Source organism: Rattus rattus, chromosome 16 (assembly GCF_011064425.1).
Source record: "Rattus rattus isolate New Zealand chromosome 16, Rrattus_CSIRO_v1, whole genome shotgun sequence".
NCBI classification, from domain to species: Eukaryota; Metazoa; Chordata; class Mammalia; order Rodentia; family Muridae; genus Rattus; species Rattus rattus.
This window is the reverse complement of record NC_046169.1, coordinates 16451388-16477689: the sequence shown is the minus strand read 5'-3', so window position 1 is coordinate 16477689 and position 26302 is coordinate 16451388. Positions and strand designations below refer to the sequence as shown.

General features: G+C 48.7%; 1 protein-coding gene and 1 pseudogene across 2 annotated transcripts; one reads left to right on the top strand and one right to left on the bottom strand.

Moving 5' to 3' along the window:
* Nucleotides 1–3472: 3472 nt before the first annotated feature.
* LOC116885156 lies at nucleotides 3473–3834 on the bottom strand (annotated as a pseudogene).
* A 6224-nt stretch (nucleotides 3835–10058) lies between these two features.
* On the top strand, nucleotides 10059–26250 carry Actl6b (actin like 6B). 2 transcript variants are annotated; one of them, XM_032886831.1, is made up of 14 exons: nucleotides 10059–10170; nucleotides 10575–10651; nucleotides 11031–11196; nucleotides 11515–11615; nucleotides 19493–19590; nucleotides 21147–21241; nucleotides 21308–21414; nucleotides 21975–22064; nucleotides 22246–22307; nucleotides 22892–23006; nucleotides 23153–23233; nucleotides 23332–23427; nucleotides 23617–23703; nucleotides 25963–26250. In XM_032886831.1, exons 1-14 carry the CDS (start codon nucleotides 10146–10148, stop codon nucleotides 26041–26043), a joined length of 1281 nt encoding a protein of 426 aa, XP_032742722.1. In that variant the 5' UTR covers nucleotides 10059–10145; the 3' UTR covers nucleotides 26044–26250. The 2 variants fall into 2 exon arrangements, with proteins under 2 accessions (XP_032742722.1, XP_032742721.1); XM_032886830.1 differs by having other exon boundaries at nucleotides 10575–10705.
* Nucleotides 26251–26302: the final 52 nt, after the last annotated feature.

Below are 26302 nucleotides of genomic sequence, written 5' to 3'. Positions count from 1 at the left end.
TGAATGATTAAACTCGTGTTTTGTTTTTCTTTTGAAGTGAAATAAGGCAGTATATATATAACACCTACACAACAGTATATAACACCTATAACCCCAGCCCTGAGCAACAGAGGCAGACCGGTCCTAAGGACTGAAGCAGCGAGCTCCAAGTGGAATGAGAAACTCTGTCTCAAAAGATAAGGTGGACGTCATTAGAGGAAGCCACCCTTTGTGGACTTCAGGCCCTGAAATAAGCCAGCATATGTGCGTGCGTTCGAGTCACACACACACACACACACACACACACACACACACACACTGATTGCACACTGTTGTTCACAGACACCTCAACATCTTCTCAACAAATAGAAAATTTTTTCATTGTTTCATTGAAACAGGGCAGGTCAGGGTGACCTTGAACGTCTGCTCTTCCTGTGTCTGCATTATAGATCCTGGGGTGGCAGGCGTGCATCACCAGACTCAGTTCTGTGTGGTTGCCAGGGACAGAGCTGAGGGTTCTGTTAAGTACCAGGCGAGAGTTCTGTCAACTGGGCCACTTTTCATACCTTGATCTTTTTCTTTTACAAAGTTGACAGGGCCTCAACTATGTGATCTACACTGGCTTCAAATGTGTCATCCACAATGCTAGAGAGTTGTCTCGGCAGTTGAGAAGCATTACTTGTGGGGTTGGGGATTTAGCTCAGTGGTAGAGCGCTTGCCTAGCAAGTGCAAGGCTCTGGGTTCAGTCCCCAGCTCCAAAAAAAAAAAGAAAGAAAAAAGAAGCATTATTTGCTGTTCTTTCAGAGACAGGAGATCACTGTTAACACCCATGTTGAGTGACTCACAACCTCCTGTAACTCCAGCTCCAAGAGATACAACACCCTGGCTTCTCGGGCATTCAAACTCAAGTGCACAGGCAATGCACATAAATAATCAAAGTAAATCTTTTTTTTTTTTTTTTCGGAGCTGGGGACCGAACCCAGGGCCTTGTGCTTGCTAGGCAAGTGCTCTACCACTGAGCTAAATCCCCAACCCCCAAAGTAAATCTTAAGAAGAGAAAAACTTGCCAAGCAGAGGTGGTGCGCACCTTTAATTCCGCACTCGGGAGAAGAGGCAGGTGGATCTCTAAGTTTGAAGCCTGCCTGGTCTACAGAGTGAGTTCCAGGACAACCAGGGCTACACAGAGAAATCCCGGGGGGGGGGTGGGGGGGAGAGAGAGAGAGAGAGAGAGAGAGAGAGAGAGGAGGGAGGGAGGGAGGGAGGGAGGGAGGGAGAGAGAGAGAGAGAGAGAGAGAGAGAGAGAGAGAGAGAGAGAGAGAGAGAGAGAGAGAGAGAGAGAGAGAGACTAGGTGTGCCTCATATCCATCTTCCCCAGCAGTTTCTGCTGTCAGCCTTGGATTAACCGCCCCAGGAGCGCCTCATTCTCTCAGACCCAACGGTAACAAAGAGAGCAGCTGGGCATGGATGCTCGTGCCTTTAATCACAGTATTGGGAGATCAAAAACACAAGCGCTACCTTGAGTTCAAGGCCAGTCTGTGCTGTGCCGGGAACTCCTGACTCTGAGAGCAAAGCAAAGCAAAACGAGTGCTGATTGGAGCAGTAACCCTCGTAGGAGATGCTGGAGAGGAGGAAGCAGGAAGATGGATGCTTTGAAGCCACCGCCCTGGGCGGAGAGCGAGAGCGAGAGCGAGAGCGAGAGAGCGAGAGCGAGAGCGAGAGCGAGAGCGAGAGCGAGAGCGAGAGCGAGAGCGAGAGCGCAGCGACCTAAGAAACAGGTCCAAAGAAACATTCTGATACAGTGGGACCGCAGGTCCTTCTCTTCTGCTTAGAAGCTGATCAGATACAAGGAGGGCTGGGATATGCTGTTGCTGATCATGTATTAATCAGAACATTATTGGAAACACAAAGGATCGGTGGGCATGGTGTCATGTGACTGTAAACTCAGCCTGCAGGAGCTGAAGGGCAGCTTGTACTACAAACCAGAGTCTGTCCGGGCCAGGAAGGATAGATTTCAGTGACAGGCTAGCAGTTTGCATCGCCATCTCCTAAATACCGCGTAAGTCCACCACTCCACTTGACGCCAACTGCTGTTTCCTGAGCAGTTATTTTCCTATTTATTTTCTGGCTCTAGGGTGGCCCTCCTCTAACCAACTACTAATTAGCTGCCAGGTATCTTTCTCACATGCAAATTGGATCATTTAACTGCTCTGCTCCAAATCATGCAGCTGGGCCTGGAGCACAGCTGAGGGGTGGAATAGCTGCCTAGGGTCCCCCACCGAGGAGCTGGGTTCCTGGCACAGTGGTAGAGAGCCTGCATGACGTGCACACTGTCCTAGGCTCAATCGCCATCCTGTAAAATAAACACTGATGTGGTCATTTCTCATGGCTTCCTTCTGAAGGCCCAGACTTAGCTGTAGGACACCCAGCTGTGTCACACCCCCTCCATCCAGATGCCTTCCACCCACACTCTATCATACACGCAAAAAAAAAAAATATTTTTTTTCAGGTCATTTTCTGGGGCTCCTTTTAAAGCCGGTCCCGTCTCCAGTGCAGCTTTTACCAGACTGAGGACTTTTGGATTGCTGCCGCCTGTAGTGGGCCAAGGACTTCCTGTGTAGCCAAAGCATTTGGTTTAATCTGGCAGAAGGGTGGACGAGACCTGGGCCAGCAAAGACACTCACACGATGCCAAGTGTAGATAGAATACGATCCACTCAGCAAAACAGCGGCTATCTTGACCAGATCAGCAGTGCCCGTGTGCAAATTCATCACAATTGGGCCTGTGGGCTGTTGACATTCCTTCATGAGAGAGGGAACGGGGAAGGTCATTGGAACCTTGGGTTCCAACCCCTTTTCCCAGCTGCATGTATGCAGTTCTGTCTGTAGATAAGTTAAATAGAGAAGTAGAAACATAAGGGTTCTTTGGAAAGACAGTTATGTCGGATGGTGTTTTGCCGGGGCAAACACGTTTTTTGCTGAAGTGGCCACAAGTAAACAGAAGTTTCGTTAAAGTCGACACCTGAAGGAACTTTCGCTGAAGTAGACATGGATGGAAGTCTAAGGCAGACTCACGAAGGAACATTGTGTTGAAGCAGACGCAGGTGAAAGGATGCTCTGCTAAAACAAGCACGTCAGAGGCCACGTGATGAAGGATTCTTCGCTAACAACACACATGTATTGGTCTGCCTTACACTGTGTAGCTGAGCTCCATTTGTGGGGACTCCACAGAGACGCACCACAAAACTTCTGGTGGTGTGCTGAGGTTTTTCTTTTTTTTTTTTCTCCCTACGCTTATGTTTATTAAAAACTGACAAACAAAACCTGTACAAAAAATACCCCAAATTCCTTATCAATTTGATTCTTTTTTTTTTTTTTTTTTTTGAGCTGGGGACCAACCCAGGGCCTTGCGCTTCCCTAGGCAAGCGCCTACCACTGAGCTAAATCCCCAACCCTCCTTGTCAATTTGAAACAGTAATCTTGAGAGGCATTATCGCCTATGACCCCCCTCATCCTCTGCCACGACCACGTCCTCTTCCTCTACCCCGGCCTCGGCCTCTTCCTGCAACAGTTTCTCTTTTCTTAGATCTCACTTTAGGCCCAACATCCACAAGTAGTGTATCTAGAGGTAAACTGATAGAATAAAATACCGAATGTTATTGCCTCGAATACCTGATGTTTCCAACTGTACAGGTTCTCTATTCTTCAGGGTCATTGTCACAGCTTTGAGGTGTGTATTCATGCTGACATCTATACCTGTGACTGTCCCGTGGACTTGTGTTCCATTCTTCAATTCAATGGTTACAGTTTCATGACTCAATTTCATCACAATTTCATCACAAAATCTCACGAGCTTCATCCTAGCGGCGCAGTCTCCCCTCTAGTCTGACTGCTCACGGAATTCAGGCTCTAAAGACCCACAGACTAGGGGTATGAATGGCCGGAAGAGCGCGAGGAGGCCGGCGGACACGCTGAGGTTTCTTGCCACTCCCTCAGACTCGTGCTGATTGTCAGAGCGATGCCAGCTGAGACAGACACAGGGCGAGACAAAACCCGAGAAGGACACGAGAATACCTGGAGGCAGTATAAAAAGGATTCCATCTAGGCTCATTCGTTCCAGGGGGATCTTTGGTGGAATCGTGTTTTGGTTTACGGGGACCAAATGAGGAGGCAGGTAGATTTCGCTTAAGTCTCCCCGGGGAAGAAATGCTCACAACACCAAGTCATTTCCAAGGTAATGGTCGGAAGGCCTGGGCCCGACCTTTGGCTATCGATACCATGTTTGAATTAGCCTGAATGTGGATATGGAATGTGGGGGGCTGTGGTAGCTTGGTTGAATTAATGAGTTAACCATCTGTCTTCCTGAATGGACATTAAAGTCTGACAGTCTCATCGACATCTGTAAGCCATTTTATTCCCAGTGCCCCTTAGACACCTGCAGAATCAGCATCAGCTTGGTAAAGGCATTTGCTGCCAAGTCTCGATAACCTGAGTTCAGTCCCCAGGACTTAGATTGTAGAAGGAGAAAATTGACTCCTACAAGTCCTGTGACCTACACAGGCATACTACGGCACATGAGTGTGTGTTTCTGTGTGTGTGTGTGTGCATGTGCATATAGTTGCATTCATGTATGAGCACACACACACACAAAATCAACCAGTCAATGTAATTTAAAAAATCAAGGGGGTGGGGTAGTGGCTGGAATGGCCCAGTGGTTAAGAGCACTGGCTGATCTCCCAGAGGATCTGGGTTCAAATCTCAGCACCAAATGACAGCTCACATCTGTCTGTAACTCCAGTTCCAGCGGATTCTTCTTTTGGCCACTGCAGGTGCCAGGCATACAAACGGTGCACAGATATCCATGCAGACAAAATACCAACACACACAAAACAAAATAAAAATACTTCGGAACACAAAAGATTAAAGTATGAATAAAATTGGCACTTTTATATATTTGAATTGGATTCAAATATCAGCTGCCAATGGCAGGCCCAGCAATTGCGGGTAACTTCATTAACTTTATCTTTTCTTTCACTTGGCTTGTTTTGTTTTGTTTTTGTTTTGTTTTTTTTCTTTTTTTCGGAGCTGGGGACCGAACCCAGGCCCTGCGCTTGCTAGGCAAGCGCTCTACCACTGAGCTAAATCCCCAACCCCCACTTGGCTTGTTTTTAAAAGGTTTCTTTATCATCAGTGTGTGTGTGCATGCATGCACTATGGGTGTATGAATTTGTGTGTGTACACATGTTTGTGTGTATGTGTGCATGTGCTCATGAGCTATGGGCGTGTTGAGTGTGTGCTGTGCATGTTGAGTGCATGTGTGTGAGATGTGTATGAGTGTGTATGTGTATAGATGCACTTCTGGTGCCCAGGGAGGTCAAAAGAAGGGGTCAGATCCCCTGGAGCTCCAATTATGAATGGTTGTGAACCACATGTGGGTGCTGGGAATTGAACCCACGTCCTCTGCAAGAGCCGCAAGAGCTCTGAAACGCTGAGCCATCTCTCCAGTCTGCTTGCTTTGTGTCTTGACACAAGATGCTGCTATATAGCTCAGGCTGACCTTGAACTTCCACACAGTGCTCCTGGGCTTCGTCATTTTAGATACGCGCTACCATTCTCAATTCATCAGTAAGCCTGCGTCGCCTCTGGTGTTGTCACACAATTATGTTCATAATTAGTTTGTTTTGAGCACTAAATGAATTTCTATTTGTAAAGCACTTATTGAAATGCTGGGCGTGCCGTAGACATTTTTATTCACTTTGTTGAGAAATCGAGTTCTGAGGACTGGCGAGCTGGCCCAGTGGTGGCGACAAGCGTCATAGAGAAAACCTAATGGCCTCAACTCAGTGCTGAGAAACTACACAGAAGCCGGATGCCACAGTGTGCATGTGTGATCTCAGCCGTTCTGTGGTGAGACAGGAGACTCACTCAGAAGCTCACAGACCACCCAGCCCACAGCGTAGCAACAGAAACAAAATCGATCCCGTGTCAACAGGTGGAAGGGGAGAATGGGCTACTGAAAGTTGTTCCCTGACCTCCACATGTAAGCCGTGGCATGCGCACACCTGCACTCAACATGCACAGCACACACACACACATACAAACACTCGCGCACACACAAAATCATACACCCATAGCGCATGCGTGCACAAGCACACCGATGAGAATAACAACAGAAGGAAAAGAAACCAAGTTCCTAGCCCGATATGGTGATGCACACCACTATAATCCTAGTAGTTGGGAATGAGAGACAAGAGGGTTAAGAGTTCAAGGCCAGCCTCAAGCCTCAAGTCAGCGACATCTACAGAGTGAACTGCAGGCAACATGGGGCTGCGTGAGTCCCTGTCTCGGACAAATTAACAAGAACAAGAACGATAAAAATTGCGGAAAGGAGGGGCTGGAGAGATGGTTCAGAGGTTAAGAGCACTGACTGCTCTTTCAGAGGTCCTGAGTTCAATTCCCAGCAACCACATGGTGGCTCACAACCATCTGAAATGGGGTCCGATGCCCTCTTCTGGTGTGCATGAAGACAGTGACAGTTCACTCATATATACATAAAATAAATAAATAAATCTTTAAAAAAAATCACAGAGTGATCTCTGGATACTTTTGTAGCCTCACCTGCCCTTGGCACGGCCATCAGTTCATGGCCCTTCTTCCGGGCTAAGCTCCTCTTTCCACAGATCCCAGCTGTTTTCACGTCTGTCAACATTTCCTCATGCTGTTCTGTGTGGGAGAGCCATTCACCTGTGAGCCCCTCTGCCTATTAACAACTCACAGGAACTTTACTCACAGAGGTCGGCCTGGATCCCCAGACGCCACCACGCCTCACTTCCTGTTTGTAATTTTATTTGTTTTATGTAAATAAGTGCTCTGTCTTCATGCACACCAGGAGAGAATCAGACTCCATTACAGATGGGTGTGAGCCACTGTGTGGTTGCTGGGAATTGAACTCAGGACCACTGCAAGTGCATCCAGTGCTCTAACCACTGAGCCATCTCTTCAGAGTCCCCTTTTTGAATTTTTTAAAAAGTTATATTTATCGCTATGTGTGTGCTTGTGTGTGCATACGTGCACACACACGATACAGTGTGCATGTGGAAGTCACAGGACGCCTTGCATGAGTTGGTCTGCCTCTTCCTCCCTGTGAGTCTTGGGGATTGAACTCATGCTCATCAGACCTGGCAAGCAGGCAGTTACCACTGAACCATCTCACCTCACTTTCACACACAGGTCAGCTCCCCACTACATCAAATTCCTTTAGAGGAAGTGTGTATTTCTTTCTTTGCTTTTCTTTTGGGAGGGGGTGTGTTTTTGCAGACAAGATTTCGCTGTGTAGCCTTGGCTGCCCTGGAACTCGTTCTGTAGATCAGGCAGACCTTGAAATCACAGAGATCCTCATGCCTTTGCCTCCTGGGTGTTGTGATCAAAGGCAGGCTCTCCCAGTGTCCAGCTGTATTGGTTACCCTTTTGCTGTGGTAAAGCGGTAAGGAACCAAGGCAGCTTTGAGAAGGCTCACATTAGGCTTTTGTTCCATGGGGTTAGAGGCCATGATGACTGAGCTGAGGCCAGGCATCAGGAACATCTGAGAGCTCACATCTGCAAACCTCAAAGCCCTCCTCCCAGCAACAGGCTTCCTCCTGAGCCACACCTCCTAATCCTCGACAAACAGCCATTAACTGCGGAGCATGGATTCGAACGCACGAATCTTGTGGCAGACATACCATTCAACACTCCACAGTGAGAATCTGGTAAGTAGAGAAATTTTCAGACCTGTGACTGTCACAGTCCCCTCTCTCTTCTTGTGTCCCCTCTGGCAGTAGATGGAAGTGTCTCCAGTGTGCACATGCATTCGGCGTACCTATGCACACATAATACACATATACTAGCACACTTAAACACACATGCATGGACACTTGAGTCACCTAGAGTCTCTTGACCACTCCAGGCTATCAAAGCCATTCCTTAACCTTAACTGTCAAAATTCATATGTCAGTGGTGCCAGGAACCCACAAGAGCCTAGGGACCTTTCAGAAAATGAACCATGTGTGCATGTGTGATGTTCTGTATGTATGCATGCAAGTGTTCAGTTGCATGTGCATGTATGTGTATGTGTGTATCAAGGACAGAGCTCAATATCAAGTGTTGTTCCCAGTCATTCTTTACCTTGTTTTTTTTTCTTTTTTTTTTTTTTTTTTTCCCCTCCCCACCCTTTACCTTGTTTTTTGAGACAGGGTTGGTCACTGAATCTGGATCACACAGATTGTGCGACCAGCAAGCCTGCAAATCCCAGAGGTCATCCTATCTCTACCTCCCCACCCTGCGGTTACGAGCTGTCATACTTGGACATTTACCTGAGAGTGGGGATCCAGATTCAGGTCTTTGTACTTTACCAATTGGGTCATCTCCTCCACATCTTTTTTCTCTTCTCTACTTCAGTTTTTGAGACAAGGTCTCTCTAAGTCCTACGTAGCACAGATCACTCCTGCTTACTATCCTGCCATAGCCTTCAAAATGCTGGGTAGATGGTATTCGCCACTCCACTCAGCAAGGAGCAGGACTTCCTGGTGATCGACTTTAGACAACGGGTATCTGTGAGGAGACACGGATCAAGAGGCTCACTAGAATGCCGAGAGCAGGAGAAATAGTCTTCCCCAGGGAAGAACAAACCAGTTATTCAGTACCAAATGGTCGCCCCTGAAAACATAAAGACCCAACAAGTTTTATTTAAGAATATATATATGCATATTCATGCAGAAAAATGGTCATGAATTTGAAAGAGAGCAAGGAGAAGTTTATGGGAGAATTTAGAGGGAGGGAAAAAAGGAGGAAATGATGTAATATATTATAATCTCAGGGCTGGAGAGATGGCTCAGCGGTTAAGAGCACTGGCCGCTCTTCCAGAGGTCCTGAGTTTAATTCCCAGCAACCACATAGTGGCTCACAACCATCTGTAATGGGATCTGATGCCCTCTCTCTCTCTCTCTTTTTTTTTTCTTTTTTCTTTTTTTCAGAGCTGAGGACCGAACCCAGGGCCTTGCGCTTGCTAGACAAGCGCGTGATGCTCTCTTATAGTATGTCTAAAGACAGCAATAGTATATTCACATATATAAAATAAATTACATATATTTATATGTATATATACATATTATAATCTCTAAATAGATAATAAAAAAGCTTTCTGGGTTAGCCAGGTGCCTACATATAACCACATGCACACACATGTATATTATATGTTATGGACACAGTCAAGAACCTGGGGAGTGGTAGAAGGAAAAATGGCCATCAGAAAGTTGAAGGGGAAGGGACTGGAGATGTGGTTCATGTCTAACAGGCTGAAGGCCCGGGTTCCATCCCCTGACCCTCATAAACTGGGGTGTTGGCATAGGCTTTGTAATCTTAGTACTCAGGAAGTGGAGGTAGAGAGACCACAAGTTTAAAGTCATCCTCATGTATATACTGAGTTTGAGCCTAGTCTGGGTCACATGAGACCCTACCTTAAGTAAAAGAAAAGAAGCCAGTCATGTGGTGGTACTGGATGGGCAGGGAGTTCTCTCTGAGTTTGAGACCAGTCTGGTTAAATAAACAAACAAACAAACAAATAAGCAAGCCCAGAGACAAAGATCAAAAGACAGAGGAAGAGATGGACATACTCCTCTGGTCCCTCTGTCTTCCTGTCTCCCCATCTCTCTGAGATCGCATTTAGACTGAATGCGGTTGACTGGTTCTGAAGTCTAAGGATGGACAGCTCTGGTTGAGAGAGGACTATACTTGTGTAAAAAATAAAAATAAATAAAAATTTAAAAAACACACCAAGAAACGAGGGTCCCATGCCATCAGGAGGTCTTAGTCCCTCCGTTCCTCTGTGGACTCCTCATCGCCATCTCTTTCCTCTTTTCTTTAAGTCTCCAGTCTCCAGAGTCCTTGCAATTGGAACCTTGCCTCCTCCCAACCTCAGAATGAAGAAGCGGCTGTCCCTTTAAAGCAGCGGCCCCCAGCCGGGTTATTGTCTCGCTTCGTAACCAATCGGCCGCGCCGTTGGGGGCGGGGGATCCAGTGTTCTGATTGGCCCCTGCCGCGCCCCGCCCCGCCCGGGATCCCGGGAGCTGTCCGGCCGCCTCGGTGCTGATCCCGCCGCCGCCCACGGGCCGCGAGCAGCGTAGAGAGGGCACTATGAGCGGGGGCGTCTACGGCGGAGGTGAGCCGGCCTGGGGCACCGGGCTCTCGGCCTGGCCTACAGCCCTGCATCCCGAACCCGCGCGTCCCAAGCCCTGAGCATCCCTGGGCCTGTCACCTCCGTACTGCATCAGGTCTAATCTGAGGTTTGGGTCTCCCACTACTTCTGCTTTCCATTCTCTTGGGGTTCCCAAGCGTGCACTTCCTCCCGGCCCCTGGACCTTTCTTTTCCCTGCCAGGCCACTAGGCAAAAGGGAACTCTGGTGGCTTTGACCCTCCACTTCCAGAACGCCCTGAAGTCCAGGTGGATTTCCCACCCACTCCCGGATGAAGTTCAAACTGTGGTTATAGCCACAGACTCCTCTCCAAGCTATTTAGGGGGACAGTTTGGGAGAGGTCTCCTCACACGCCTGTCTCCTTGCACAGATGAGGTGGGGGCGCTCGTCTTTGACATTGGCTCCTTCTCAGTCCGAGCTGGGTACGCTGGGGAGGACTGCCCCAAGGTGAGCCTTCCAGTCCCCTCCCCATATCCCAGGGGCTCGGACACCCTCTGCCAGGTGGGTCGGCCAACGAACAAACGCACACAGGTCGATCCAAGTAGCTCACCTGAGTGGAGACAGGGGAAGAATCCCGGGGGGGGGGGTTGGCTGAGGGCCTTGAGTGCAATTGGACAAGGGACTAGAAGGGGTGATCCAGCTGGGCATGGTAGCACATTCCTTTAATCCCATCATTCCAGAGGCAGAGACATGCAGAGCTCTGTAAGTTCAAGTCCAGTCTGGTCTACGAAGACAATTCCAGGCCAGCCAGAGCTTCATAGTGTGTGCCTGTCTGCAAAAAAAGGAGGGAATAATCTAGCTCCCCACTCGTGTTCCTTGTAACCAGGCTGACTTCCCCACCACTGTGGGGCTGCTGGCCGCAGAAGAGGGGGGCGGGCTGGAGCTGGAGGGGGAGAAAGAGAAGAAAGGGAAGATTTTCCACATCGACACCAATGCCCTGCACGTGCCTCGGGATGGAGCAGAGGTCATGTCGCCCCTCAAGAATGGCATGAGTAAGGGACCCCCCCACCCACTAAAACCTGAAACAGACTGGGAGCGCCTCCACCCCCTTACCCCCAACGTGTGGATGCAGATCTCCACACTCACAGAACCTGCAAGTCCCAAGGTTCTTACTGCTCCCTACAACTGCAGGGATTTCAGAGCCGGACCCCTAGAATTCTGGAACTTAAGGGAGGGGTTGCTTGTACGCAGACGTTGGACTCACCCTACCTCTAGACTTGGCCTCCCTCCCTCCTTTACTTCCTGTCTCTGATCCTTGCCTTCCTTCCCACCTTCCCATCTATCTCTCCACGCTGGTCCTCGGTCCCTAGTTGAGGACTGGGAGTGCTTCCGAGCCATCCTGGATCATACCTACAGCAAACATGTCAAGTCCGAACCAAACCTGCACCCAGTACTCATGTCGGAGGCTCCGGTGAGTGCCTCATCCAGACCTACATCCAGCCCCGGGTCCCTGGAGACACCTCCTTCCCACCATCAACTCTAATGTGGAGTCACCGCTATCTGTCACTTCACCTCCCTTCCCAGATTTGTCCTGCTCACACTGTCATCCTCCACCACATCATTCCTCCCTGGCTTACCCTGCATCCCACCTTCTCTCTTCCAGCTCCATCCACTCCATTGCCCTGCGTTGTTCACACACACTTCAAGTTTCAGTCCATGTTGTACATATGCATATTCCCAATGTGGCTAAGCTGGGAGAGCACTGGCCTGGCATGCAAAAGGCGCTGGGTTCAAGCCTCAGTACTGAGGGACGGAGCGGGGAGTTGAGCCTGTCATGCTAGCACTCGGGAGGTAGAAGCAGAAGGATCAGCGACTCAGATCAATCTTCAGCTATGTAATGAGTTCCAGGACTACATAGAGAGACCACATCTCTGAAGGAAGATGACTCTTCCGCTCCCAGCAGCCACCAGTTAACAATAGGACCTCAGCTACGGGTGGGACTTAGACGGGTCACTTCATGCTAGGATTCCAGTTTGTTTGTTTTTTCATATATGTTTTGTTTTCTGTCTTATTATTTATTTGTTTTTGTGTTATTATGCACATATGTTAATCAAAGGACAAATTGCAAGAGTCAGTCCTCTCCTTCCACCCTGTGAGTTCTGCGATTAAACTCAGGTGGTCAGGCTTGGTGGCAAGTGTCCTCACCTACTGAGTTCTCTTGCCAGCCCATGTGTCTGTTTTTGAGATGAGATCTCCCCGTGCATCTCATGCTGGCCTCAGACTTGAGATCCACCTGAGTGCTGTGCTGACTGAGGGACACCTCCAGGACCCACCCCTTCCATATCTCTAAACACCACACTTGAATCACAGCATGGATCTTAAAATGTATTTTTTTTTTGCATTGTATTGTGTGTATGTGTGTGTGCCAACTTGTCTGTGTATGTATCACATGTGTGCAGTGCCCATGGAGACCAGAAGAGGACACCCGATCCCTTGGAACTAGAGTTAGAGGTAGTTGTAAGCCACCTGTTATGGGTGCTGGAAGCTGAACCCAGGTCCCTGCCAAGAGCAAGAGTGCTCTAAACTACAGAGCCTTCTCTCCAGCCCCTTTCTATGGTTTCGTTTTGTTTTTGATTTTTTTTTTTTTGAGACTGGGTTTCTTTGTATAGCCCTGGCTGTCCTGAGATAAACTTTGTAGACCAGGCTGGCCTTGAACTCACAGAGATCTGCCTGCCTCTGCCTCCTGAGTGCTGGGATCAAAGGCATGTGCCACCATCACCCAGCTCTCTGCATTTTAAAAATTACATTTTATTATTTTGGTGCGTGTGTGTATGTGTGTGTGCATGTGTGTGTGTGTGTGTGTGTAGGGATGGGGAGAGGTGTGTATATCACAGTACCAAGGTGGAGGTTATAGCACAGCTTGCAAGAGTCCGCACTCTCCTTCCAACGTGCAGGTCCCGAGGCCGGAACTCAGGTTGGCAGGCTGAACCATCTTGTTGGCTCTCGTGTTTGGTTTATTTCACAGTATGCAGGAGTTTTCTACTGTGGAAGATGAATATTGAGCTCTTCTTCCTCCCGACCAGCAATGTCATTAGTGTTTCTCATTTCCCACCTTTAAGTACAGTCGTATTATTTTACAAAGAGCGAAAGATTCTGAGTTTTATACTCTTTTATTCGCAGGCTAATAAGAGCTGAGTCAGGCCATAAATTGTGGTTACTTTTTCATGCTTTGCAACTTTTGCCTTCCCCAGATCTAAGAATTGTGGTAGTTTTCAGTCTTACCTCATTTTCTATTAAGCAATGTAACCCTAAATTACCCATCAGATATCTATGTATTTTCTCAGAACACTAATCCCCGATCTATCTACTAATTTAGTCTTATTGAAGAAATCTCTCTTGGAGCCCACTGACACGGTCCACTTTGGTTTAAATTTAGGAAATAGCTGTTATGCTAACATCTTCCTCCAGCACCACTTAGGAGAATCTCTTTGCTTTTCTTCTGAGAAAAGTGTCTCAGTTACTTGATTCCTTTTCTTTTCTTTTTTTTAAAGATTTATTTATTTGTTTATTTACTTACTTATTTGTTATGTATACAGGGTTCTGCCTGCAGGCCAGAGAGGGCACCAGATCTCATTACAGATGGTTGTGAGCCACCATGTGATTACTGGGAATTGAACTCAGGTCCTCCGGAAGACCAGCCAGGACGATTAACCTTTGAGCCTTCTCTCCAGCCCCTGACTCCTTTTCTTGATTCACTTCTTTGTTTTCATGGAGCAAAGCCTTCAGTAATCACTTTTGGTCACAGGAAGTATTTCTTCTGAGCCGTCGAGTCGATAACTTAGCTAGGTATCATACTCCAGGTTGCAAAACATTTTTCTTCGATCTTGTAAGCATTTCCTTCCATTGCCCTTGAACATCTATTGATGTCCAATATCAATTAATGTTGATATTAAGGAGTCTAGAACCATCCTACTGGCTCTTTTCACTGAAAGTATTTAGAATTTTCCCTCCGTCCTAAGTGTTATAAAACTTCTCCATGATACGTTCTGCTGTTGGTACATCCCATTAGTTGTTCTGGAAACCTTTGTCTTTCAATTAAGTGAAAAAATTTATATAATTTTCTTACCTATGTGTATCTGTTTCTTATTTCTGTGTCTGTGTGTTTCTTACCTCTCTCCCTCTCCCTCTCTCTCTCTCTCTCTTTCTCTCTCTCTTTCTCTCTCTCTCTCTCTCTCTCTCTCTCTCTCTCTCTCTCTCTCTCTCTCCTCTCTCTCTCTCTCTCTCTCTCTCTCTGTTTCTTATTTCCCTGTGTGTGTTTCTTATTTCTGTGTGTGTCTATGTTCCTTATTTCTGTGTCTGTCTAGAGTTTCTTACTTTTCTCTGTGTGTTTCTTATTTCCCTGTGTGTATGTGTCTTATTTCTGTTGTGACTGTGTTTCCTACTTCTCTCTGTGTGTTGTGCGTTCTCTCTCTCTCTCTCTCTCTCTCTCTCTCTCTCTCTCTCTCTCTCTCTCTCTCTCTCTCTCTCTTTTTTATTTCTGCATGTGTCTGTGTCTCCTACTTCAGTGTGTGTCTGTGTTCCAGGGCCATGTGGACGTCAGAGGACAGCTTACAGAACTTGGTCCTCTTCTTTCCCCATCTAGGGTCTGGAACACAAGCACGCATTGACCCGCTGAGTAAAAACAAATTAAATTACGCTACTTAGTCCCCCATTTCCTCTGCTCCCACTTTAGGGAGACCTCGTTACTTATACTGTGTGCCCCCCGAAGCCGTCCCACAATTTTCTTACATTTTTCCCTTCTGTTTTCCATTGTTTCTTCCAACTTCCAAGCTGTTGCCTTCACTCTGTAGTCCAGCCATTGTACCGAGTTCATCATAGCAGCCCCTGAGATCTGTTTGTTTTTTTCTGTGTAGCCCTGGCTGTCCCGGAACTCATTCTGTAGACCGGGCTAGCCTCAAACTTACAGAGATCCTCCTTCCTCTGCCTACCAAGTGCTGGGATTAAAGGGGTGCCCCCACCACTTCCTGGCTCTCCCTTCTTTTTAAATGACTGGAGCTTGAAAACGTGTGAAGGCTATTTTTATTTTCCTGGGGGATGCTGGGAGCCTGAAATGAGAGCCACAAGAATTCTCGGCAGAAGCTCTATCACTGAGACACGTCCCCACAAATGTTCTTTTTTTGAGCGTCTTGTTCTTGTTTCTTGGGTCCAATACCACATTCCTTTACTAAAGATATCCACTAGTTTGTTGTTAGGAATCTTCCTTCTCCCACACTGTTTCTCCTGCCATATCTTGAAAGCATCTATCTTATTTTAGAGACTTTTAGAAGACTCCTGCCTGCTTTTATTTCAAAGTGGTACATTTTCGAAAGGTCGATAAGAAGTCCCACGTGAGGCGCATGGGGCTTGATGACCATGTCCTCTGCTTCGGGATTATTTGAGGAGGAGGTCTTGAGGGAAATCTCTGCTTGGGCATCTTTAGGAAAATACTTAAGTAAATTGAAATTTTTAGATTTTTAAAAACTATTTTATGTGTATGAGTGCTTTGCTCGCATGGATGTATGTGCACCACATGCATGCCTGGTGCCCGCAGAGGTCAGAGGGTGTCAGATCCCCTGGGAGTGGAGTTACAGGTGCTTGTGAGCTGCCTCGAGAGTGTTAGGAATCAAACGCCCACCTTCTGCAACCCCCACCCTCTGCAACCCCCACCCTCTGCAACCCCCACCCTCTGCAACCCCCATCCTCTGCCACCCCCACCCTCTGCAACCCCCACCCTCTGCAACCCCCACCCTCTGCAACCCCCACCCTCTGCAAGAGCAACAGGTGCTCTAGGTGTTGCGCTAACTCTCCAAATTACATTTTAATTGAATTACTTCAATTTTTAAATATTTCTTTTATAAGATTTATCGATATTATTTTTAACTTCCGTGTATGCAAGTGTGCCTCTATGCAAGTTCCCGTGCAGGCCAGAAGATGTCAGATCCCCTGGAGCTGGAGTTATAGCTGGTTCTGAACTGTCTCACATGGGTGCTGAGAACCAAACCTGGGTTATCTGCAAGAGCAGGAAGTTCTCTATTTTTTTTTTTTTCTTTTTCCGGAGCTGAGGACTGAACCCAGGGCCTTGCGCTTGCTAGGCAAGCGCTCTACCACTGAGCTAAATCCCCAATCCAAGTTCTCTATTTTTTAACATGACTTCCCGTGTTTCCACCCTGGAGATTTTTTCTGATTGTCCCTGTTTTTGGAGCACAGTGAGGACACGGGCAGGAAGTCTTCAGAAACCCATGGTGTCGCTCAGTTCTCGGTATCATGTGTCATTTCCACCTGTGTCAAGGGTCTACCAGTTCAAGGACCCTCAGATCAAGTTGGGGAGCTTGAGTGGACCGGAGCCCAAGGACATGTGGTCTGATGGACAGTTCAGGGACCTATTACTTAGATCGTTTACTGCGTGATCTGGAACTCAGTCACTATCCTCCTGCCTCAGCTTCCTCAGGGATGGGATTACAAGTCTGCACCACTACTCAGTCCCTGTACAGATATCTGCTCAGGCTGTTTCATAAAGAAGCAATCACCACACGATCTGACACTTTGTGTCGGTGTTCTGTGGGCATTGGAGACAGAAGCCAAGACAGGGAGTTGTCTGATGTCTTTCTTACACCCGTGTCCATTCGCTTGGCATATTTTTATGTTCTCTACACCGTAAACTTATCCGGCACCTCATTTTCTGTCATGGCTCAATAATATCGCCCTTCAAAGACAGCATAGCTTCTGTACCCAGTCATCCATTCATGTATCCATCCACCAGCCATTACGAAAGGTTGCTGTGCACAGTTATGGACCAAGATTTCCTCTAGTACTTGTTCTCATTTTTATAAAAGATTATTCATCGTATGTGTATGAGCATTGAGCATGCGTGTATGTTTGTGCACTGTGTGTGCTTGATGCCTGTGGATGCCAGATGAGAACATAGGACAGATCATTGTGAACTGCCACGTGTGTGCTGGGGACCAAGCCTGTGTCCTCTGCGAGAACGGCAAATGCTCTTAACCTCTGAGCCCTCTCTCCAGCCCCTGTTCTCGCTTCTTTTGGGTACATAGCCAGGACTGGACTGCTGAGTCCTGTAGAACCTCTCTATTATATATTCTGAGAAGCCAACAACTATATTCTGCAGTGGTTGACCCCTTTTACAATCCTAGGAGAGATGAGAGGGTCCCAAGTTCTCATCAGCACATTGCTTTCCAGTTTTTATATGAGGGACATTTATTTGCTTACTGTGTATCTGCGTGGACACCTGCATGCCACGGCACACGTGTGGAGGTCAGAGGACAGCTTGCAGGAGTCGGTTCTCTCCTTCCACTGTGTGGATCCTGGGGCTTGAACCCAGGCCCTCTGGCTTGGCAGCAGGCGTCTTTACAAACTGAGCTGTCTCACCAGCCCCACCTTCCTGGTTTTTAATGATCAACATTGTCTACGGAGGTGTGAAGTAGGCCCTCATTATGCTTTTGATTTGCATTTCTCCAGTGACTAATGATGCTAGATTTGCATTTCCCCGGTGGCACATCTTTTTCCTGCGCTTGCTGGCTTTTGTAGATTTCTGTCTTTTAAAAATGTCTCTGTTTTTGCTGGGACCTTGAGAGGGGCAAAATAGATATTTGTATTCAGTCTCTCGCTGTTACCCAGAAAGCATCTTCCCTGGCATTCTGGCATCTGAGGTAACTAGGAAGAATGAGGATGAAGGGTGAGCTGGCACCCCAGGAGAGACTGAGATGGATAGGGCACAGGAAAGAACACCTCGCCAGGCATGGGAGGATGCTGACTCCAGATGCAGCTCTGCCAAGAACCGTGCAGCACCAGGGTTGTAGCTCAGCTGCTAGAGCCCTTGCTCAGCATGCAGGAGGCGACGGCTTCCACTTCTGGCATGTCTGTAATCCCAGTATTCCAGAGACGGAGGCAAACGGACCGGAAGTTCAAGAACACCCTCAACTAAGTATCAAGTTCAAGGCTACCCTGGGTTACAAGGGATCCTTTCTCAAAACAAAACAAACAAACAAACAAACCAGGGGCCAGGGCGGTGGCTCAGTTGGTCACTCAGGCTTGAGAACCTGAGCACTGGGACAAGAGATTCCCTGGGGCTTGCTGAGCTCCAAGTTCATCGAGAGACCTTGTCTCAAAAATAAGGTGGGAAGCAGTTTAAGAAGACACTTTGTCGGGGTTGGGGATTTAGCTCAGCGGTAGAGCGCTTGCCTAGCGAGCGCAAGGCCCTGGGTTCGGTCCGAGCACCGGGGGAAAAAAAAAAAACAAAAAAAACAAGAAGACGCTTTGTCTCCAACTTCTGACTTCCCCATGTGTATGCACAGACAGACAGGCTGACAGACTGACAGACAGGCTGGGTGACTGACACACGCCTCCCCTCACATGCTAAATAACCAAAGAAATAAATGGGAAAATGACGTTCTTAATCAGGCAGGACGGTGTGTGCCCATTGAAAGACTACGGCAGCGCTGGAGAGATAGCTCAATGGTTAAGAGCACTAACTGAGGGGTTGGGGATTTAGCTCAGCGGTAGAGCGCTTGCCTAGCAAGCGCAAGGCCCTGGGTTCGGTCCTAGCTCTGAAAAAAAAAAAAAAAAAAAAAAAAAAAAAGCACTGACTGCTCTTCCAGAGGTCCTGAGTTCAAATCCCAGCAACCACATGGTGACATGGTGGCTCACAAACTGTCTGAATTGAGATCTGATGCCCTCTTCTGGTGTGTCTGAAGACGGCTACAGTGTACTTACATATATCTTTAAAAAAGGAAAAGACTGTATTTAGAAAGACAGACAGACAGACTGTGGCAGGAAGATCACCAATTTGAGGCACGTTCGGGCTGCTCTGGTGTCAAAATAAAGTATAAAACAAAATTGGGCTGAGGATATAGGACAATGGTAGATTGCTTGTCTTGCATTCACCAGACCGCAGGTTTTATCCCCAGTGTGACAAAATAAAATCAAGTAAAGTTACTTATAGTTCTGACATTGTAAAGGTGTATGTGGACCAAGGGCCTTGAACTGTTTCTAGTCTAAGTTATGTATGTACATGCATGTGTGTGAAAATGCTTGCATACATGTATGTAAAATGTATGTGAATGTGTGTGTGGGAATGTTTGCATCTGCGTACACATTTGTGTCTGTGAAACCGTGTATCTGTTTACATACATGCATGTGAAGTGTGCATATAAGAATGTCTCCATATGTGTTTGTTCCTAAGAGTGTATTTGTTGCTGAGCATGCACAAACCTGTGTGCGCACACACATACATGCTAACCGTCGCACTGGCGGGGCCTCCATCTGGACTCCTCTCCTGTGCCCTCCTCACAGTGGAACACTCGGGCCAAGCGGGAGAAGCTGACAGAGCTGATGTTCGAGCAGTACAACATTCCTGCCTTCTTCTTATGCAAGACGGCCGTGCTCACAGCGTATCCTACGACTTGGGCAGTTCTGCTGGGTGGAGGGCTGGGGTGGGGTGTGTGTTGAGCTGGGTGGGGCTGGGCCCATTTCCCTGCAGATCCGTATCTTGGGTGGGATGATTTCTCCTAGCGTCTCACTAGTGCAGAGGGCCCCATAGGCTTGGGGCTGGGGGTTTGCAGATCCATGGCCCTTCCCCATGTCACCTAGTTTATGGGTCAGTCTCAGCAGGCAGAGTTGTGCCACGTAAACATTAGGGACTGGCTGGGTCTGGTCCCCAAGAGGAAGGGACATGTGACAAGTTTCTTCCTAAATGGTCCATTTGGCCATTGTCTTTCTGTCAGAATCGGCGATACACTGAAGTCTATGCTAGGTATGAGAAGGAACTCCAATTCAAGGAGTCCACAGGACACAGGACCACTGCCCCTGAAACACCAGCACTCAAAGGGGTTAAGGAGATGGAGTTGATTTTATTTACATAGAGAGATATATAAATATTATAGATATATTATATATATAGAATTATATAATGAGTATGATGTAGTGGATATCATATATAACGAACATTATATATTAAATGTTAAGGGCTGGAGCAAACGCTTAGCAGTTACGAGTGCTGGCTGCTCTTGGAGAGGAATCAGGTTTGATTCCCAGCACCCATGCGGGACAGTCAGAAGTGAGAGCAACTGTCACACAGATAGGAGGAGCGAGTTTGGATCCTTAGGAATCCATATTCATGCCCAGTGGGCAGGGCCACCTATTTGCAAGTGCAGGCTCGGGAGGCCAGCAATTCATACTAAAGAGCTCTCATTTAATTGAGAGCAGTCTCGTGAATGAAGAAGTTGGAAGAGTGATTAGGGATGAGTCTTGTTATCAACCTTGGGCCTCTGCACACACACACAGACACACACACACAGACACAGACACACACACAAAAATACACACAAACAAATACACTCTCATATACACACACACACAAACTTTCTCACATACATACAAACACTCTCATACACACAGACCAACATACAAATACACACACACTCAAACACACACAAACACACAAATACACACACAAATACACTACACACTCATATACACACATGCAAACACTCTCATACACACACACAAATACACACTCTCATACACACACACACACAAATACACACACACAAACTTTCTCACACACATACACTCTCATACACACACAAGCAAATACACACATACACAGACACACACACTCTCATATATACACAGTCACACACACAAATACATACACACAAATACACACACATTTTCATATACACACACTACTCACATATACACATTCTCACACTCATACACACAAATACTCACACTCTTATATACACACGCTCACACACACACAATACACACTCTCACACACACACACACACACACACACACACACAAAGCCCGAATATATGCAAAAAGGAAAAAAAAATCCAAAGGTTCTGTCTGAAAACTGGGATGAGAATGGCTAAGGCCCGACCCAGGCCCCAACTGCGTCTCTAGCTGCTACTGTTTCTTTGACGGACCCATCCCATGCCAGCTTTGCAAATGGACGCTCCACAGGCCTGGTGCTGGACAGCGGGGCCACCCACACTACAGCCATCCCAGTCCATGATGGCTATGTCCTACAGCAAGGTAGGGCCTTATCAGGGGTCTGGGGTGCCTTGGGGTGCCTGGTCCTGAGACTGCTTCTTCTTCTAGGCATCGTCAAGTCACCCCTGGCCGGCGACTTCATATCCATGCAGTGCCGGGAGCTCTTCCAGGAAATGGCTATTGATATCATCCCTCCTTACATGATTGCTGCCAAGGTAGGACCTGTGGTGTCCCCAGACATGCCCTCAGAGTCCTGGCATTTGCTTTATACCCGTCAGTCCCCAGCCCATGAGATAACGGAGCAAATCTCCCGATGGATAATGGATCCTGGTTCTCATTTTCCAAACATGGGGACAGGCTTCACAACATGGCTGAGAGCAGATGTGTGAGGACCAGATGTGGTGAGGCACATCTGTAATCTAAGCACTTGAGAGGTGTGAGGACGAGGGTCAGGAGTTCAAGGTCAGACTTGGGGACAGTGAGCTGGAGGCCAGCCTGAGCTACACAAGCCATTCTCTTTTAAAACAAACAAACACCCCCAAACACTTCCCGAATGCTAAGTACATGCTCTACGCGCTGAGATCCATCCCCAGGCTCCAGTTCAAGCCCTTCTGACCACATATGGGACAGCCTCTCCCTGTCTTCCCTTCCCTGTCAGGAAAGGGTGACAAGCCACTCTATCTCCTGGGACACAGAACAGAGTCTCAGGGCCAGTCAGCAGCAGAGCTGGCTGAGCGCTGGGGAGGCAGGTGTACCAATGGCTGTGTCCTCACAGGAGCCTGTACGGGAGGGAGCACCCCCAAACTGGAAGAAGAAGGAGAAGCTACCCCAAGTCTCCAAGTCCTGGCATAACTACATGTGTAACGTGAGGCTGTAGTTGAAAAGTTACCCCCACCCTCTTCCCACCCTGCCAGGCCCTGGCCCCTTGCAAAAACCCGGGGAGGGGAAGGGAGGGGAAGGGACCGCTGTGGATGAGTTGGGGCTGGGGGTTGGGGCTCTTGATGGAGACAGAGGACAGCCAGACCTCACCCCTCACTGCTTCTCAGGAGGTGATCCAAGACTTCCAGGCCTCTGTACTGCAGGTGTCTGATTCCCCTTACGATGAACAGTGAGTTGGACTGAGCACTGCCCGGTGGGAAGGAGGGAAGGATTGATCGATTGATTGATTGATCGGCACTGGGAATGCTACAGCTCCTGTAATGTCAGTAGTCAGAAAGGCTGAGGCAGAAGGATGGAGAGTCAGCCTGGCCTACATAGCAGGACCGTCTTTCAAAAAGTGTGTGTGTGTGTGTGTGTGTGTGTGTGTATGTGTGCACGCATGCATGTGTGCATGCATGTGTGCATGCGTGTGCATGTGTGCATGTGTGTGTGTGTGTGTGTACGTGCGTGTAACAACACTGGGAATATAGCTCAGCTTGCCTGTGTATATAAAGCTCTGGGTTCTGTCTTCAGTCTCATATTTATGGGGCCCAGTGATACAAGCCTGAAAATCAGCACTTGAGAGTTGGAGATGAGAGGTTCAAGAGTTCAAGGCCAACTTCTGCTACCTATTGAGTTGGTGGCATACTTGGGCTATACGAGACCCGCCCCCCCCATTTCAAAAAACAAAGATGGGGGCACAGACCTGGGGTTCATGGGGACCTCCAGAGCGCCCCTCCTGGCAACACAGGATCTTGTTCCTTTCTTGGGCAGGGTAGCTGCACAAATGCCCACAGTGCATTATGAAATGCCCAATGGCTACAACACAGACTATGGTGCTGAGAGACTTCGCATCCCTGAGGGCCTGTTTGATCCCTCTAATGTCAAGGTTTGGCTGGATGCTGGGGACTGGCTGGGGTGGGGCTGGCTGGAGTCTTGGATCCAGAGGTGGAGTGGAGGAGTCTGGGAAGGATGATAGGGGTCTGGGGGAAAAGGGAGGCAGAGGCCCCAAGTCCCTATCGCCTCCGTCCACAGGGCCTGTCTGGGAACACCATGCTAGGAGTGGGTCACGTGGTCACCACCAGCATCGGCATGTGCGACATCGACATTCGCCCGGTGAGGCCAGATCCTAAGGCTTGGCAAAGGGACTTCGGGCTAACAGGGAGAAAGAAAAGGGTTCTGTCCTGCAGGCTGACCCTTCCCCCTGCTCTCAGGGTCTCTATGGCAGTGTCATTGTCACTGGCGGCAACACTCTGCTTCAGGGGTTCACAGACAGACTTAATCGGGAGCTTTCCCAGAAGACCCCACCGGTAAGAACCCAAGATACAGGCACTCAGGGCACCCAGATTCCAGTCCCGGCTTAGCTCTTTGAACCTCGAATGCCTCCTGCTTCTCCTAACAGAAATATTCATGCCTCTGTGGCTTCCTCCTGTCTACCAAGCCTTGTCCCTCCCCAGAATCAGATGTCCATTTCCCCCAGCCCCTTCTTTCTTCCCCAGAGCATGCGGCTCAAGCTTATCGCCAGCAACAGCACCATGGAACGCAAGTTCAGCCCCTGGATTGGGGGCTCCATCTTGGCCTCACTGGTGAGAAGGAAGAGGCATGGCACTGGGTATTAGGAGAACAGACTCTGACAGTTGCACATTTTTATTCGACAAGTACCTAGGCATGCCTGTAGTCCCGGCATGAGAGAGGCTGAGGCATGAGATCTCGAGTTCAAGGCTCCCCAGAGAACGAACTGAGCTGTCACTCCACAGGCACCTTCCCCTTTGTTGTTTGAGACAGGGTCTCTCACTGTCCTGGACGTCACAGAGTCACCTGGTCATTCTGCAAACTCCAATCCTCCTGTCTCAGCATCCCTCCCACTGGGCTGTTTTACATGGGTTCTGGAGACTGAACTAAGGTCCTAAAGCAAGCACTTTACTGACTGAGACATAACCCCAGCCCTTCAAAAACAGTGTTGGGGGCAAGTGTAGGCAATGGGTGCTCTCCGAGACTGGGCCCTCCCTCAGGAGAAAGGTTGGTGAGGGTGCGGTGACGGTAAGGCAGCCATGGTCACTGATGAGTAGAGGGGACATCCTGGAATTTGAGATAGAAGAGTCCAATGAGTGGTCCAATGGGTGTGTCATGATTCTTCCTGTGCCATGACCTGGGATCAAGGGGATTGTGCAGAGGAGGCTAAAATGGAGACTGTGAGCCCCAGGGACGAGCTTATCTCTCCAGTGCTGGGGTCCAAAGTGCATACCATCATGCCCAGAGTTTTGATGTGGATTTGGGGGGGAGAATCCATGTTCTCAGCTACAGAGTTCATGGCCAACCTGTGTTACATGAGAGCCTGGTGAGAGAGAGAGAAGCTGGGGAAGGAAACAGAAGGGGAACAGAAGGAAAAGGGAAGAGGGAGGGAGGGAAGAAGGTAGGGAGAGGAAGGGGAGGGGGGGAGAGGAGAGGAGGGGAGGGGAAATGGAAGGGGAGGAGAGGAAGGGGGGAGAGGAGAGGAGAAGATGGGGAAGGAGAGAATGGAAGGGGGGGGGAGGAGGGGAGAGGACGGAGAGAGGAGAAGATGGGGAAGGAGAGAATGGAGGGGAGGGGAGGAGGGGGAGAGGAGGGGGAGGGGAAAATGGAAGGGGAGGAGAGGGAAGGGGAGGGGGGAGAGGAGAGGAGAAGATGGGGAAGGAGAGAATGGAAGGGGAGGGGAGGAGGGGGGGGAGGGGAGGGGAAAATGGAAGGGGAGGAGAGGAAGGGGAGGGGAGGGAGAGGAGAGGAGAAGATGGGGAAGGAGAGAATGGAGGGGAGGAGCGGGAGAGGAGGGGGGAGGGGAAAATGGAAGGGGAGGAGAGAAGGGGAGGGGAAGAGAAGGGAGGGCAGGAGCTAAAGGAGAACAGGCTGGGCAAAGCCTTCAGGGAGCTGCTGATCTCAGTTATGGGATCATAGGGAATTTAAAGTCAAGGGTATTCAGGAGGAAGTAACCAAGACACAGCTGGGTATCTGAGTCTGGAACAGGAGACTGGAGAGTGGCAGGGACAAATGAGGTCACCCAGGAAGGCTGCTCTGGGAGCCAGAGACGCCAACCTTCACATGGAGGCCGAGCAGCCATCCATGAAAAGAGACAGCGTGGAACAGCCCGGGCAGGACTCCTCAAGAGCTGCGGGGGTGGGCAGCAGTGAGGCGGTAATGTCGAACGAACGGTAATGGTGGAGCTGGCTGTGGTCAGAGGTATAATCCCAGCCACTCTGGATGTGGGGGCAGGAAGATTGCAAGGTCAAGGTCAGCTTGGGCCACCTGGTGAGACCCTTTGTCAAAGTAAAAGGCAAATAAATACAAGGGTCAAGAAGATGGCTCAGTGGGTAAAGAAGCACTTGCTGCACAAGGCATGAGGCTCTGAGTTCGGATCCCCAGAACCCACATAAAACTTGTAAAGAGAACATGTGTCTAAAAATCTCAGCGCTCATCACAAAACGGGAGGAGATAGACGCTCCAGCTAGTCTCTATACAGAGTGGCAAACCTGTATGGTTTGGTAAATCCTGCCCTTTGTCCTCCGTATGTACATGTTAGTTCAATTCTCCCATGCAAACACAGGCACAAATACACACGCATGCACAAAACACTTTTAATCCCTAAGTAAGGGGCTGAGGGTGTGGCTCAATGGTAGAGCATCTGTCTAGAATCCCCCAATGAGGGGCTAGGAAGGCAGCTCTGTATTAGAGCAGCCTAAAATCTCCCGGGTGAGATTTTACGGGCGAGATTTTACAGGCGAGAAATGTGTGAAGGCAAGGAGGAAAAAGGGGTGTGGTGGTGTAGAGAAGTGTGGGGTGACACCTGACAGCTGATGTTGCCCTTCTCTCAGGGCACGTTCCAGCAGATGTGGATCTCCAAGCAGGAATATGAGGAGGGAGGGAAGCAGTGCGTGGAGCGGAAGTGCCCCTGAAGTTGCCTCCTCCCCCAAATGCTCGCCCACCCCATCCACAGCGTTGTAGGGAACCGCCAGAGGGGCGTTCTACCAGCCAGAAATCCAAAAGCGCTGAGCCCTCTGTCATATCCCACTGCCCTCTTCTCTCTTACCCACATCTTCTTAGACTGTGACGATCCTGAGTTGAAAGAAGTAAAAAAAGAAAAAAAAAAACTTTTATGAAAATAAAGTGTTTTGACTTCCATGGGGGTGGGGAATGGGGCGCGGGGGTCTGGTG

Coding starts and splice junctions, on each gene's coding strand:
- Actl6b (XM_032886830.1), top strand. CDS start 10,146: ATGAGCGGGGGCGTCTACGGCGGAG. Junction 11,616..19,492: donor TACTCATGTCGGAGGCTCCG/GTGAGTGCCTCA, acceptor CCCTCCTCACAG/TGGAACACTCGGGCCAAGCG. Junction 21,242..21,307: donor TGGCTATGTCCTACAGCAAG/GTAGGGCCTTAT, acceptor TTCTTCTTCTAG/GCATCGTCAAGTCACCCCTG.